The sequence below is a fragment of the Vipera berus genome, assembly GCF_964194415.1.
Source record: "Vipera berus genome assembly, chromosome: 1".
In the NCBI taxonomy this organism is placed as follows: domain Eukaryota; kingdom Metazoa; phylum Chordata; class Lepidosauria; order Squamata; family Viperidae; genus Vipera; species Vipera berus.
Genome location: NC_138202.1, coordinates 310,566,649 through 310,583,914, shown reverse-complemented (window position 1 = coordinate 310,583,914; position 17,266 = coordinate 310,566,649). Strand labels below are relative to the sequence as shown.

The 17,266-nt window shown below is 35.3% G+C and overlaps 1 protein-coding gene across 1 annotated transcript in view; it reads right to left on the bottom strand.

Annotated features, from left to right (window-relative positions):
* Positions 1 to 17,266, bottom strand: part of USH2A (usherin) — a gene marked incomplete at both ends in the record, with an annotated part of 493,855 nt that overhangs the window by 372,254 nt on the left and 104,335 nt on the right. The window contains 4 exons of the mRNA XM_081312822.1: positions 6,265 to 6,409; positions 10,931 to 11,088; positions 12,377 to 12,649; positions 13,726 to 14,220. Of these exons, the coding sequence (XP_081168948.1) occupies positions 6,265 to 6,409; positions 10,931 to 11,088; positions 12,377 to 12,649; positions 13,726 to 14,220 (1,071 nt within the window). The remainder of the gene's footprint in view (positions 1 to 6,264; positions 6,410 to 10,930; positions 11,089 to 12,376; positions 12,650 to 13,725; positions 14,221 to 17,266) is intronic.

Genomic DNA, 17,266 nt, shown 5'->3' with positions numbered 1-17,266 from the left:
GCTGCATGATTCATGGCAATCTGTGAGCATGGTACAGCAAATTCTTCTCCTTGTAATTAACAGTAAATTGTTTTACTGCCATGCAATGAATTTTTCAGTTATATTGCAAATGAACTCCTAAATGCATGGCTCTTTCCTAAGAAGTGACTTATATCATTAGGCAATTAAAAAGTATTGCTTTGAACCAAAAGCTTTTAATCAAGAGAAATACAACTTAAACTCAGCCTAAAGACCATGCAAATTTGACATACTGACAACAGAATAATTTGCACAATAAGGAGTGAAATATGTTCCTTTGGGGAGAACAAATAAATAAGTTTTGGCTCTTACAGTGATGGAGAAAGAGCACCCAATTTGTAGCCAGAGAATTTCTGGCAAGAGAAAAAACTGAGCAGTTACAGTTTATCTCACAAGTTATTTAAGTAATCTGTCATATCTAAATTTCTCAGATTATGCTTCATGTCTCTAATTGTAACACAGTGCCTATAGTCATGAAATAAATAATGGGAAGATTAACCAAGCAAACTTATCACACAATTTCTAATGCTGTTTGTGAGTTTTCATCAAAAATGAAACTGACATATTTTACTTTGATCTCTAGCTTCCTAAAGAAGCTTCAATTCTTCATTTATGCTCTTCTCTTATCACCACTACTATCTAGGTCTTAGCATCACCTTCACATTCATGAGTGTAGATGTCACACTAGTAGATTTATTTTTTTATTTATTTTTATTACATTTATATCCCGACCTTCTCCGAAGACTCAGGGCGGCTTACAAGCTTAGCAGTAGCCTTCATTCTATGTATATGCCTGCTTGTTGGGGCTTTCACACACACCCCCAAGCGGCATTATTACAAAGTCAGCTTATTGCCCCCAACAATCTGGGTCCTCATTTTACCTACCTCGGAAGGATGGAAGGCTGAGTCAACCTTGAGCTTGGTGGGATGCGAACCTGCACTAATTGCAGGCAGCTGGTGTTACTTAAGGAGGCATCAGCCCACTGCTCCACCAAGGCTCTTGTGATGAGCCACAAGTGAAGTTAAATTCAAAGAAGGGGGACTAATTGAAGATGGCAAACATATGACACATCTGTAAAAGGCATTTTAGTGTGTTCTGTGATTGTTTAAAGAGACAGAAGAGAGGAGCACATGGACATGTCCATGTCTGGGCACATGTATATATGCATTGGCATATGACAATATTTATACATATATACCTGTGCACAATATGGAATGCTGCACTTATATGCCAGTTTTTCACTTTTCAGCATAGGATTCAAAATGATTGACTTAATGAGGTGTTACTTAAGACAGAAGTGAACAAAAATGATTTCATATCTAAGAACAAACAATACGTTATGAAAGCAGGAACAACAAGCACCCTCCCCCAGCAAGTGCAAAGAAAGAAAGATTGGTTTATGCATTATGAATGAAAAGGTACAAAAATATTAGTATACACTAATGACTATATATACAACATTGCTGTAATTAAAACAATAAATTAACATATCAAGCGTACTTGTTTAATCTCTTTGAGTCCCATTCACAATGACAGATTTTTATGTAGTTGAATGCAAACATTGTGTATTTTCAAACCAGTGGAAAACAGCCTGCCTGTTTTACTTTTTACAGAGAAAGGAAATTCTAATGTACCACTAATTACTAGTTTGTTAATTATGGGTGATTTTAAAGACTGTGATAGAGTATTATGTTTAGTAATCATTATAAGACAGGAAAAGCACATGGTTTTGATCAGTGGCATATACTTTTCCAAAGTACATGATGTTCAAAATATTTCTTTCTAAATTCCCTCTGAATTAAACAAGATTGACAAAAGAAGTAATTTAAAAGACATTTAAAATTAAAATTTGTATAGATAACCCTGAGGAACCAAAAATGCCTGGATATAAATTTAAGATGATAGGAAGAGACCTGGTGGATTAGATTAAACATTTTAATCTATGAAACTACTCCACTACCTGTCATATTGACCACAAGCAAGTCTGAAAGGAATCTGGTCCTTTCTTACTACTGGCTGCAATCTAGAACAGAATGGACATTATAGATAACTGCTTTGACAAACAGCCGTTAAGCATTCTCCATTAATTTAACAAATACTGTAATGATTATCTGAACTACATTAAATTCTCACAAGAATGTTATAACCTGCAAGATGCTATGTATCAATATAGCTGGAAGTCAGTATGGAAGAATGAGGAATTACATGAATACAACTAATCTAAAGGCCTATGTATTGGTTTGCAGCTTATGTATTTATTTATTTATTTTTTACTTTCTAAGAGCAATTTTGATCAAGAAAAGAGCCAATTCAGTGGTATCCTGGCTGATTTACTAAAATTAAGCTACCTTACCAGGTTGTTGTTTTTGTTTGCTTGCTCATGATTAGACCAGAATTGCTCTTTATTGCTTGCTCATGATTAGACCAGAATTAGCCATTAGTTTCCCTAAAAATCTAATCTGTATTATTAGTTTCAAAGTATAAACATAATCACCATGGGTTGATAATAGCACTGAGGTGTGTGTCGTGTTTTTTTCTGGCTATAGTATCATTCAGTTGAATGACCTCTAAATGTTTAGTTCATTGATTCAGAATTGCAATGGCAGGACTATCTAATCAATAACATTGTTTATTTCAGGTTCACATAAAGGAAGTCTATTAGATACAGGCCATTTAAAGTTTTTACAGTATTTTAAATTAATGGTTGCTTATGAATGCTACTGCATAGCTTCACTGGCAATGATGAATACCTAGAAAAACAAATACATGAGGATGAACAGATTGTTAAGCAGCAATGGGAATTTGGACATTTGCTTGTAATTCAGGTATAAGAATTCTGTTTGTACATTCTGCACACTGTGTGGGAATGATTTTGTATTATTTTATTGTTATTTCTCTTAATTCTTGAAATAAGTTTTCTAAAATATTAATAGTATATTCTCATGCTAAGACTCTACTCTTCATGACAATGCAAACCAAGGAAAGACAGAAATATTCACAAACATTACACAAGTTCTTTCCTCGCTTGGTTGTGACAATACTTCTATTTCTGCAGGTTTTTTGTGGCAATACCAACACAGATGGACCTGTCAGCCCCCCTGCATGTCTAAATATTCACTTTTATTTTGACACATGAGCAAGAGACAATAACTAAATGGTTATCTTCCTTCAGCCACCAGCTGTTCCCACTGGCAGCACAGACAGTAGTAAGATTTGCATGAATGTCAGACCTGATTTTAATAGTGATATTTGGTGATTTTTCATTGAACAATATTTACTCGGATTTCACGGCTATTGCCTATCACTTTTTATGAATTTACTTTCATGTCAGAAATTACAATAGTGTAATTTTTATCCAATATTTCCAATTTAAAAAACAGATGGCTAAGAAAGAAAATATGTAAGAATGAAAAACAAAAATAGATTAAATACATATGATAGTATTACCTGCTAAAAGGTCCAGAATCTGTATACAGGAGATGCTATTGACTCCCAATGCTTCTGCTGAACTCTTGATTTTAATAAAATGTCAAACTTTTTTTCTCTACAATGCAATCTTTACTTTCTCTACTAAGGGAGTGGGGAAAATAGTCTAATCAACCTGTGTGAATAAGGAAGTGTTTGGAAAAACTCAGATGGTTTTCTCTGATATTATTCATGTTAGTTTGTAGGTTACATGCTCAGACAGGTACTGGACAGGTACTAGACATCATTGTATTAGACAAGGATCACAAGACAGCAGAGATGATAGATGATGTGGTGCCAAGGAACAGCAAAATCAGGAAGGAATATGAGAAGCTGAAGAAGTACCAGGACCTGAAGGAGGAACTAGAGAGGATGTAGAAAAATAAAGGCCAAAGTGGTACCAGTGGGGGTAGCAGCACTTGAGGCTGTGACTCCTGACTTAGGACAGTGTCTCCAAGAGATCTGAGGAGCAACATCAGAACTCTGTGTCCAGAAGAGCAAGTATTAGGAAGTCCTAGATTAACACTCAAACTACCAGGCATCTGGTAGAAGACCCAATATTGAAAAAAGGCACATACCACCCATAGAGGTGGGAAGGGTTTATATATGCTTGTTAATTGCTTTTTTTCTTGCGCATCATAATTAAAGTTAAGATGTTCATTTGTTGCTTGAAAGAAATTAATTTTGAAGAAGTCAACAGGCTGTCAGGTTTCAATGAACAATTCAGATTTTAAAAATGACACACAGGTAAGGAAGCTTCTTCTTTAATAAAGATCCTATATAAATTGCATTAGTTACTGTTTAAACTGCTCAGCTGTGGAACTTCAGAAAACTAACATTAGGTTTAAGAATTATATGAATTGCAGCTTCCTACTTGCCCAATTAAAATGGAGGGAGGGATCATCAGTAGCAAAGCTGTTCGGGGACTATAGTATTTCAGTATTGTACTTTTCTTACCAAAGTCCCACAAACTCTTCTATGCAAAAAGAAAAGTTGCCTTTTCTTTGAGATGTTAATTTTCTATCTATAATGATTAACTTGACTGGAAGACTAAACGACAATCTCCAAATAAAAAGTGTAATACTTATTCACTACGACGGAGAGAATCTTCTCTTACCATAGAAAAAGATATAAAGTAAGAAAATAAATTGAATGTTATAAGATTATGATGTACAAAATTGCATCATATTGAAAATATGTCATTTTTCACAATCACAGTTACTCTATTTGCCAGTGCCTATGATTGGAATCATATTCTTATATATTTAGTCATAATCCCACTGAATTTGTGTAGCAAGGCATAAAATCTATTATATTGGGAGACTTAATACGTTGTGAGGAAATAGTTCAATCTAGAGTAGGAAAAATAATTTTCATCTAATATCAAAGAATTAACATTGCATATACAAAATGTTTAATATTCTTAAATATTTATAAATAAAATACAAAAAACTAAATATATATTTTAAAAATGGCAGGCAACATCCAAAGTAAAAAAGATGGATGGGATACAATGTGAAGATAAGAAATTGCTACAAAAAAAGAAAAAAAATGTGTTCAGTATTTATATAGCAAAGTGTTCAACATAAGCAGCAATACAATGTATAATTAAAATGCTGAAGTAGGTCTGAGCAAACTTAAGTTCACATCACTGAGTTATGGAAACTCAGTGGCAACTTTAGGTTTGTTACTGTCTTTCAGCCCAAATAATCTCATTGTATGGTTATTTTGTAAGGAAAAGGAGGAAAAAATGCTAAACATGTTACTTTATGCTTCTGGAGGAAAGACAGGAAATAATAACATACTATGTCATAGTGTTGACTTCTACCTCAAATATAAAAGCTAGTTTACAAGAAGCTCCTTCCTGTCTAGGTCATATACACCTGGATTTTGACACTGCATTAAGCCACAGTATTGTTTTGTTGCTTTTAGTTTAGCTATGATACTTTGTGAAACATGGTTTATACCTTAACTTTATCTAGATTTCTGTGGCATGGTTAAAACAAATGAAGGCCTGCCAAAATAGATGAGTTAGCAATTATATTCACAGGAAAAGATAAGTTTTAAGTTAACTTTATTGATTGCTACAACTCAATAAAAGCACACTCTTTTTTTCAAGTAGAGGGGCACAGGTTCAATCCCAGCATCTCCAAGTAAAATAACAAGTTCAAATGGGCAAATAGGTAGCTTCCTATATAACAATGATTGATAGAAAAAGTACCAGAATAGCTCTTTTAGCTGACAGCATAAATATCCCTGTAAACCTGACTAAATCTGCCTGATGAATTTGCTGCAACAAAGTAACACCAGTGTTGTATGATTTTTGCCATGATATCACAATAGACATCCAAAGGAAACATGTTTTTCTAGAAGGGCTGCATATTAATTTATGTGTTATTTAGTTGTCTATCGATATGATCACTACCGCTAGCAACCTTTGTAGGAAACATTAAAAACAGGGTAATTGACTTAATTAAGAAAAGGCTTAATTAAATCTTTCTAATTTATTCCCTCCTAGTCCCTCCTTAGGCAGAAAGCCAACTGGGTGACCTTGGGCCAGTCACTTTCTCTCGGCCCTAGGAAGGTGGCAATAGCAAACCACTTCTGAAAAAAAAACCTTGCCAAGAAAACCACAGGGAATTTATTATCCAGGTAGTCTCCAAGAATCAGATGGAACTGAATGGAAGAAAAAAAATGTAGAAAATACACTATATATTTTTTAACTTGCAATTAATCATATAATATAATAAAAGCATAACACAGCATCTCTTTTCCCTTACCAGCAGCTAAAGTTTGTCCCATTCTGGGCTTACTGTCGACACATCCAATTCGATTGCAGAGAGTAATGGTAAATGAATACATTCTGTATGGTTCCAGTCCAGTTGCTACATAGGATTGTTCATGGGCTTCAGCAATATACAAAGTCTGCAAAATAAAGAGACTCAAGATGTTCTAGTCTGGGAGCGCTTCTCTTACTTTATATGAGTATGATAGTATATTTAATAATAAGTAATTGGTTGGCCAGGGTTTGCCAAGCACCATTAGCAGAACTAGCAATATTTTGGGGGGAAAAAGTTCAACATGCTATAGAATTAAATTATAATACGTTCATCATGATACTTTATGAGGTAATAATCCAGTTCCTGAGTAGACAAATGAGGGGGAAAAATTATTGCCTCATAAAGCTGTAGAAGAGAGGAATTATTTGTGCAAACTGTACAGATTATGCAAGAGAGTGGTATCACTATTATGTGATGAAATCTAACCAACTTGCACTGGAATCAGACAAAGCTAGAAAATATTTAAAATGAGGACATGCTGCCTTTTAAATAGAAAAAGTTATCATTACTATATATTACAATCAAGAGGGACAGCACCAGCACACTACCTTAAAATACCTTAAATGAAAAGCATTAAAATGGAAAAATGGAAAAGAGGAGAACTCTTGAATAAAAAAAAGTTTATTCAATTATACTGAGAAAATATTTTTGCCATCTATTCAAAAAGGTAAGCTTACATCATCAATACCATTAAGGGCGTATCATTTTAGGCTGAAAGTCTGACAAATCATTGGGAACACTGTGCATATATTGGATCCAGTTTCCCTTAGGTATTTTTTTTCCAGAAGGTTCCTTAATAAAAATCCCTGCACCTCTACCATTAACATCTGAAGGCCCTTAGAGAATAATGCCGTATTCTATGTCAATGGAGCTGCTGTATGAAAAGTCCTGGGAGAATCATTAATTAGAAAGAGAATGAACATTTTAATTGTTCAAATCCAAAAAGAATACTTTAGCAGCATGATTTCAGGGAAATGTTAGGTTGTTAGCAATTTTATTTTTTGCTATGAGAATAATGCTTTTCAAGTTTCACAACAGCCATGAATTAAAATTTGCATAAAATAATAATATTGAGAAGACAACTATAAACAGCAAATACCACAGTTGCAAAGAAGCTGAAAAAATAGTGGACAACCTAGTTAGCCGCTGTAAGAAGATAACATAGACTGACTACAAACAACAGCATGACAACCTAGCAACAATGGTGCATTGGAAGATCTACAATAAATACAATTTGCCTGCAAGCAAGAACTGGTGGGACCATAAAATAGATAAATTCATAGAAAATGAAGCTAAATTGCTCTGAGACTTCAGAATTCAAACAGACAGGTACCTGCTAAATAACACGTCAGATTTACTAGCTATCAATAAGAAAGAAAGAAAAGAAAGTCTGAGTAATGGATATGGCAATACTTAGAGACAGCAGACTAAAAGAGAAAGAACTGGAGAAAAATGCAAAGATTTACAGATGGAAATAGAATAACTATGGCAAAAGAAACAAAAAATAATGCCAGTAGTAACAGGCACCTTGAGTGCAATCCCAAAACAACTGGAGCAATAAAAGCTTTAAATGCTTATATACAAATGCTCAAAGCTTGGCGAAAAAACAGTGCAAACTAGATGCAATAGTACACAACAGAGGGTATAACATAGTTGGTATTACAGAAACCTGGTGGGATGAAACCCATGAATGGAATGGACTGATGGATATATACAAATTGTTCAAAAGAAACAGGTCTACAAAAAGAGGAGAGGGAATTGCACTATATGTAAGAGAATGCTACATATCTACAGAAACGCACATCATCAAAGATAAAATCTCTCCAGAATGCATATGAGTCAATATAAAAGAGGAAAAATGTGACATTACCATAGGTGTATATTACAGACCACCCAAACAATCAGAAAAAATAGATGAACTCTTTGCCAACTTAACAAATGTATGTAGGAAGTATACCACAATAGTAATGAAGACTTCAACTATCCAGATATCAACTGGGAGACAAACTCTGCAGCGACCGGGAAATCAAACAGATTCCTAACCAATCTAGCTGACAACTTTGTCATTCAAAAGGTGGAGGAGGGAACTAGACGTAAAGCCATACTGGACTTAATTATAACTAATAGAGAAGAAGTGATAGAGGGAGTTGAAGTTTCTGGAACCTTGGGCAAAAGTGACCACATCATACTGGAATTTAACATAATGCAAACACTAGCAACAGGAAACAATCCAACCAGTGTCTTGAACTTCAAAAGAACTGACTTTAACAAACTCAGAGAGAACCTAGGAAAGATCCCATGGATGAAAATCCTAAAGTGGAAAACAACCTAAGAAGTGTGGGAAACTCTCAAAAATGCGATCATAAAAGCCCATACCAGTACAATACCACTGAAAAAGAAAAACAAGAAATTCAAGAAGAAACCAGCATGGCTGCACAAAGATCTCTCTGACAAACTGAAAGACAAAAAGGACAAATACAAAAAATGGAAAGAGGGGCACATAACTAAGGCCAATTATCAGCAGAAAGCCAGAACATGTAAAGATGAAGTCAGGAAAGCAAAGGCTCAGAATGAACAAAAATTTTCAACAGAAATCAAGGATAATAAAAAAAAAGTTTCTTCCAACATATTAACTACAAAAAAAAAATCAAGGACACTGTAGAGCTGCTTAACTCAGACTTTACACCAGTCTTCACACAAAAAGAAACCATAGCGCAACATACCAAAAAAACCACTGCAAAAAACAGATTGGAAACAAAAATTAAAATAAACAAGAAAATGGTAAGAGAATACTTGAACGCCATCAGCATTAATAAAATCACTATCAGTCAATTGCAAAAGGCAGCACTACTTGGAACAGCTTACAGTACATCCTGTGACAATACGTTTAACACCATCAAACACCAACCATTAGCCTATTCCAGGTCCTTAGGAAAAACACAATAAGTTGATTAAAACTGTCAAACACATTCTAAACATCTGTCTGACTGTGCAACCAAGCATCATTAATAATAATAATAATAATAATAATAATAATAATAATAATAATAAGTAGTAGTAGTAGTAGTAGTAGTAGTAGTAGTAGTAGTAGTAGTAGTCAGTTGAAAAAAGGAACAGGCAAAGGGAAAACAGCCCATATCTAGTCTTATAGGCAGAAGCAGAAAAATAGAAAATGATATATCCATATTCCCCTTTATGGAGAGTATAGAGAGTTCCAGAAAAACATCTATTCTGCTTCATTGATTGTGCTAAAGCCTTTGATTGTGTGGATCATAACAAACTCTGGCAAGTTCTTAAAGAGATGGGAGTACCAGACCATCTTATTTGTCTCTTGAGAAACCTATAAGCAACTGGACACAGAACCACTGATTGGTTCAAAATTGGGAAAGGGGTCCGGCAAGGCTGTATACTGTTGCCCTTCTTATTTAACTTATATGCAGAGCACATCATGAGAAAGGCAGGGCTAGATGAATCAAAAGTTGGAATTAAGATTGCCGGGAGAAATATCAACAACCTAAGATATGCAGATGATACCACTCTAATGGCAGAAAGTGAAGAGGAACTAAAGAGCCTCTTGTTGCAGGTGAAGAAGGAGAGTGCAAAAGTTGGCTTGAAACTTAACATTAAGAAAACTTAGATCATGGCATCTGGCCCTCTCAATTCCTGGCAAATAGATGGGGAAGAAATGGAGGTAGTGACAGATTTTATTTTCCTGGCTCCAAGATCACAGCAGATGGGGACTGCAGCCAAGAAATTAAAAGATGCTTGCTCCTCGGGAAGAAAGCCGTTGCAAATCTAGACAGTACACTAAAAAGCAGAGACATCACCTTGTCAACAAAAGTGCGTATAGTCAAGGCTATGGTCTTCCCAGTTGCATTGTATGGCTGTGAAAGTTGGACCATAAGAAAGGCTGAGCGCCAAAGAATTGAGGCCTTTGAGCTATGGTGCTGGAGAAGACTCCTGCGAGTCCCTTGGACTGCAAGGTGATCAAACTAGTCAGTCCTAAAGGAGATCATCCCTGACTGCTCTTTAAAAGGCCAGATCCTGAAGTTGAATCTCAAATACTTTGGCCACCTAATGAGAAGGAAGGACTCACTGGAGAAGAGCCTAATGCTGGGAAAGATTGAGGGCAATAGAAGAAGGGGATGACAGAGAATGAGGTGGCTGGATGGAGTCACTGAAGCAGTAGGCATGAGCTTAAATGGCTCCAGAAGATGGTAGAGGACAGGAAGGCCTGGAGGAACATTGTCCATGGGGTCATGATGGGTCAGACACAATTTTGCAACTAACAACAACAACATATCCATATTAGGCTTGTTGAACATCTTTTCAGAATAAAACCACATATTTATATTCACAAAGGACAACTTAACTTCAGAACAGTCTTTCAAAAATCATTCTTTCCCTTTGAAAGCAATGCAGATAAACAGTCAGATCCACCTTGGGCAGTTTGCCATAACAACTTTGATACCTCACTGTATTTTAATAAATCTAGGCACTGCTCCATTGGCAAATTTCAATTTGGCATGGCCATAAAGATTGGGACCACTTTAGAGGATCCATACATCAATAAGCAGAGAAAACAGATTGCTAATAACAATAATACCTGAGAAAACATTGGCAATACTTTTTGTTCGGTAATTACATTGACGCTATACCCCATCACTTCTCCTCTTGCTTCATTATCTCCCGGCTTTTCCCAAGACACATTCAGAGAATATGGTGAAAGAGGGAATACTGATGGAAGTGGCATGAATACAGGAGCTAAAACACAAATAAATGTGCTAATTTATCATAAAATAAATGAACAACATGTGTCAGGCACGTTTTCCCACTATATTTGTAAAATACCATCTGTTAAACTTGATAAAATGGCTCTTTGCATCCAATTCCTAAATAAGCAGCTTGCAGAAATTAATTTTCAGGTCTAAAAGGAATTTTCATATGTTTTTTTAAAAGCTACAACTTCAAAGTAAATGATTCCAGCTATAAGCAAACTCTTGGATCTTTTTTTTTCTATAAGGTGCAAACCACCACTTAAATTTTAAACACAATATAGGCTTCATGTAAAGCACAGGCTTATCTTGACCTGAGAAAACCTGATTAAAAGGAAGGCTGAGTAATTCAGCAAAGTAGAGTACATCTCTCTCTCTCTCTCTCTCTCTCTCTCTCTCTCTCTCTCTCTATGTGTGTGCGTGTGTGTGTGTGTGTGTCTCTGTGTGTGTTGTTGGTGTGTGATAAAAGATAATCACATATTTTAGAATTTATACAGGCACTGTTAATTGGCAGTGTTTTGGAAACACTTCTTATATATCACTCTACAGAAAAATCTGCTGGAAGTTTTAATTTCACAAACAAATAAAAATGAAATCCTTGGCTTGAAGCCATTATTTAATTTGCCCAGCCAAAAAAGTAAAATCGGTAAGACTAGTTTTTCAATTCTTCCTATCAATTCAGATTCCCTTCCTTACCTGGCACAAATTTAGTTAAAGATTTCTAGAAATGGCACAACTAGGAAATGAAGGCCAAAGCAACATAAAGAATTAATTGCCCTCTTGCAGAAGTTGTAGATTCTGTTTGTATCCTTGGTAACTTTTTCTCTGGCTTTAAGAAATTCTAGCTCTCAGCAAATTCTCATAAATTAATGTTCAGTATAAATTTAATGAAAATCAGTGGATTTAGGTAAGTCTTTCAGAGGTTTATTTATTTAATTTATTTAAATGAACACAGTAAAAAAAACACCTAAATATCATTAGCCAAAATAAGTAAAGCATGAGTATAAAGACATTAGCAATCAATATCTACCTGTTGTAAACCTTATATTGTAAAACCAAGCTTTGATATTACGGAGCATGTATGGCTTCCATTGAAAGCCAAAACATTACAGGCTGCCATATCTCATTTTTTTAAAAAAACTTTTTAAAAAAATCAACTTAAATTAAGACAGTTTAGATTTAAACCCCTACTTTAAAATAAAACAAGCAAAAAGTTTCAAAGCCATTTCCAAAATATTGATCTAAATGATTGTGTTAATGTAAACTCCAATAATTACCTGCCTCTGCTGTTCTTTGCAACGTCCAATTTGAAAATGTGCTGCCAGCCGTATTTGCTGATAAAACACAGAACTCATAGTCTGTAAATGGCTCCAAATCAGTGACCACAGTACTAGTTACAAGTGGTATCAAAGCTTTCTCATCTAGAGATCCTTCCACTGGATGAAGATTGAACCATCCATTGGTTTGGAAAATACAGTTTTCAGAGGGAACATGACTTCCATTGGATTGTACACCTCCTTTCATATATAATTCATACCTAATAATTACACCTAGAAATGAAAGCAGGCAGCTTACAAAACAAGTACTGTATATTTCTCTGAAAATATTTACATTTGTCCTTTTGTCATTACTATATCTAATGCTGAAACTGATGTGACTTAAAGTATATCTTCCTAACTCATCCTCCCAAAGATGCATTTGTGAATAGTTGTTCTTTGATGGAAGTGTGCCAATATCAATTATACTAAGGAAAATCATAATCATAGCCTATATACACTTCAGCCTCTGAGAAGAACAAGATAGCCCTTCAGAATGCGAAGGCTTGTTGAGATTAACTTTTAATTACTTTACAGTTTCATGTCCAATTGAATGATTTCCTATTTAATAATAGGGAATAAATTCTGGAAAGGAGCAGTTGAAAAGACCCAACTCTGCAAAGGGTCAAGAACATGCCTCCCAAATTTACTGGACTTTAAGAAACAGGAGAAGGTACAGCATAATCAGACTTGGAAGATTCTGTAATTACAACTACTCTCAATAAAAATAATTTTAGCTGCTGTCCTGGTCTGGGTTACTTAGTGGGCCTGACACTTTCTCTTTTAGTTCTTCAAGGGTAGCAAGAGATAACACATATAAGCAACCAACTGCCCATTATCTCAACAATTATTTGCAGACCTCCAAGAGTTTTATTTCTACTCCTGAAAACTATAGGCCATAAGTATGCATTCTCTTAAGCAGAAATTAAGCAGTTAGATATTTGTGAAGAGAAGTTATGTTGCCAGTAATGTGTGACACACTATCAAAAGAACACTGGATCTAGTATACTGACTCAACTCAGAGGTCCATCCATTCCAGGACTGGCTAGCAGCAAGTTTCAAGTTGGTTTCTCCAGCCCTATCTAGAGCTATCAAGACCAACTACATGCAAAGTGTGTGGTGTACCCCTCAGTTATCCCCCACTTCCCATATGTGACTACGAATAAAGTAGTAAGTGGGGGGCGAGGAAATAAGTCTCACTGAGTCTTATACCAGTCGCCTTCAATGGACTTATCCTGTTTTCAGGAAAAAATCTGATATAGATCCAGTACAATTCTCCCCAAATTGCTGAATAAAACACAAAAACGTACCATTGGTTTTCTTGGGTGGGAACCATTCTACAGCCAATTCAGTAGAGCTGATATTTCGTATGACTGGAGGTAGCTGTTCCTCAGGAGGAGCTTGTGCAGTAATTATCGACAGTTGCTGGCTTAGCAAACAGCCTCCACTAGTACATGCTTGAACATAAAAGTTGTATTTTTTAAATGGAACTAAATTCCAGACAGTGATAGAGGTTCCCAAGCTTTCATGCTGGCCACAAGATTGATGTTCAAATGAAGAAATGCATGTCAAAATATATTTCTCTATTGGACCAGTATCATTTGATAAGGCTGTCCAGTTAAAAGAAATGGAATATGGCCCAACAGGAAAGACTGGATTTAAATGCAGATTTCCTAGAGGTATCCCAGGTTGTGTTCTGTAGGTCAGCTCAGTACTTCTTGTAAATCCGTGGACATTGCTTGCTTCAAGGTGATATGTATACAAAGTATACGGAAGTAAATTGCTATCAACAAAGACCTGGAGGCCTGAATGAAGTATAAAAACATTTTTCTATAACTATAACTTGCATTTTAGACTATAGTTCTTATAAAATGACAAAGATAATAAAATAGGAAACAAAACTGAAGAATATTATTAACCAAAATATGACAATCATTTTAAAAATGCTGAATAGTTAAAACTTAGCAAGTGTCTTTGCTTGCTTGCTTGTTTGAAGCCATAGAGCTAAAAAAAACTGACTCAGGAAAATGTGCCCCAAATCACAGAATCTGAATTTTTTGGAGCTGCAGCTTTGTGTGGGGAAAACTTGCTGAGAAGGAAAAACGGTATTACATTTTACTTGTCAACACTGAAATGCTGCATTTTAAATCATTACTGAATAATCAACATAGAGCTTAATTTAAAAGCAAGATGTATTTTACTATCAATTTCTCAACCACTAAGCATTAGTAGAACTACAAAATATAAAATGTTGAGATCTTAGCCTTTTACTTTATGAGCATTAAATGTATTACATTTAATTTCCTCTGCATTATGTTTCTTGTTAGACTATTGTTAAAGTTGCAGCCAAGTATTTTGGACTGCACCTCTAACATTACAATGACTTTTGCTAGGGCTGCATCCATTCATATGTGCATGTGTTGGTTTTTGTTTTCTTGTGTGTTTATTATCTGAAACAAGTCAAATATAATGTTGGATGTTATTTAAATTTACAGTAATAAGCATAATAATAAAAAGACATTTCCTTTTACAAATAATAAATAATATTATCTGGAATTAATCTAAAGCATTATGGAGTAAATACCTAAAACAAGACTTTCTAGATCAAACCAACAGTTTCCCTTGATAAGGAACACAAGTAGTTCAGAAGTGTCCTGAAGAAACAGCAGAAGTATGGTAGTTTCTCCAACACTGTCTTGGAAGAGGCCGTCAGTTAATGTCAAAGGCTTTGCTTTATATACTGAAAATCTCAGGCTCAATCATCAGCAGTTCAAAGATTCAGGGAGCAGATCATGGAAGAAACCTATCCTTAAGACTCTGAAGAGCCACAGCTAGTCAAAGTAGATATACTGGGCTAAATGGACCAATAGTCAGATAGACATCATTTTCCCACTAGTGACTTATAGTGTCTTTACAGCATCAACCAGCCATTGCTGAAGTGATATAAAGCCTGTCCTCATTATTATTATTTTCACACAGACATGGTTGGCCTAAAACAGTGTTTCTCAATCTTGACAACTTTAAGATGTGTGGACTTCAAAAAGAATTGAAGACTACATGGCATAAAGTCGCCAAGGTTGAGAAATGCGGGTCTAAAAAGATTAAAATAAGATTAAATAAATGGCTACAGGGGAAATGACCAGAGTATGTTACTTTTAACCTGGCATAAAATGTCTATCCTTACTCATATCTCAATATTCACAGGAATGAATATTTTTAACTGTCTGGAATGAAAGTCAGTAGCACACAAACACATTTCTGTTCATCTAACTCTCTTTCCTCTCTTTCCCTTGTCGCTTCACTGCAGCCATTGCAGAGGATTTGGGGAACTCTGGGGAAGGTTTGGAAGGCCCATGCTTCACGGCAAGGGGGAAGGATTAGCAATGCTCCACTGATGGAAACATTTCCATCAACAAAAACATCCCCATGGAATGAAAGCATTAATAATAATAATTTAGTCAGTTTAGTCTGTTTAGTTGCAGGATCCAATCTGGGTTGGTCAGAGGGACTAGAGGTTTTATCTTCTGAGCTTCTGGACTCGTACTGGGGCCCATCCTCGGCGAACTTCTATCTTGGTTATACAGAAGTTCCCTGAATATGGGCTCCATCATGAGTCCAAAAACATGGAAGACGAAACCTCTGGTCCCTGTGACCTGCATCCTGCAACATCATCCAGGGACACGTATATTTGCCTTCATTCAGGCATTTTTTTAGTGACTGTTCAAAGTTACAACAGCACTGAAAAAAGTGACTTATGACCATTTTTCACACTTACGAATGTTGTGACATCCCCATGGTGACGTCTGCATGCTTGGCAACTGGTTCCTATTTATGACGGCTGCAGTGTCCCTGGTGTGTGTGTCACATGATCCCCTTTTGCGACCTTCTGACAAGCAAAATCAATGGGGAAGCCAGATTCACTTAACAACCATGTCACTAATTTAAAAACTTCACTGACTCACTTAACAAATGTGGAAAGGTCATAAAGTGGGACAAAAGTCACTTAAGAAATTTCTTACTTAACAACATAAATTTGGGGCTCAAATGTGGTTGTAGGCTGAGGTTCTTTCTTTGATATGAAAAACTCTAAATGTAATTTTGCTCTAACTTTAGAAAGTTGTCAACTAAATAATCAAGCAAGGTTTTTGAGGATATTGAGTGAATGATTGTTGTCACCAGGAGGGCAGAGGTTATTGTTCCTTCTTTTTTATATATTAGGTTTTTATCTCTATAAGCTGCCCAGAGTGACTAAGAGTTGGGCAGATATATAAATTTTCTGAAATAAATTAATTAATTTATAATTTTCCTTAGCAAATTGGAGGCTTTTGTATCTGTAATTTCACAGTTATTCAGACTAGAAGTTATATGAATGCAGCAGTATTTAAGTGGTTGTGTGTAATATAAATACTATATACATCCTGAGAATAGCTATAAATGTAAGAATTTCATAGCATTAACTCAATTTACTAATGTTTCAAAAAATTATGTTTGATAAAAAATCTCAAACTATTTATATAGCCACATAAATACATACAAATTCAGTTTGGGCTCTAGAAATTAATGATATTAGTCTACGATTAGACAAGTAGTACTTTAAGTTGTTGAAACAGCAACTGCTTACTCTGCTAATGAACCTTGAAAAGACACCCACAGAATACAAAGACTAAGGGAGGCAAGATGTCTTGATTGGTACGGAGCTGTACATTGGTCTCAAAGTTTAGGAATTTTGTCTATTTCCCAGCACTGTTCAAAGTGTCATGTAAACACCTAGAAGTTTCTTACCTAATAATTAAGACCCTTGGGAGTGGACACATCTGCCTTTTGATGAAAATATGCAGAGAACAGATCTCT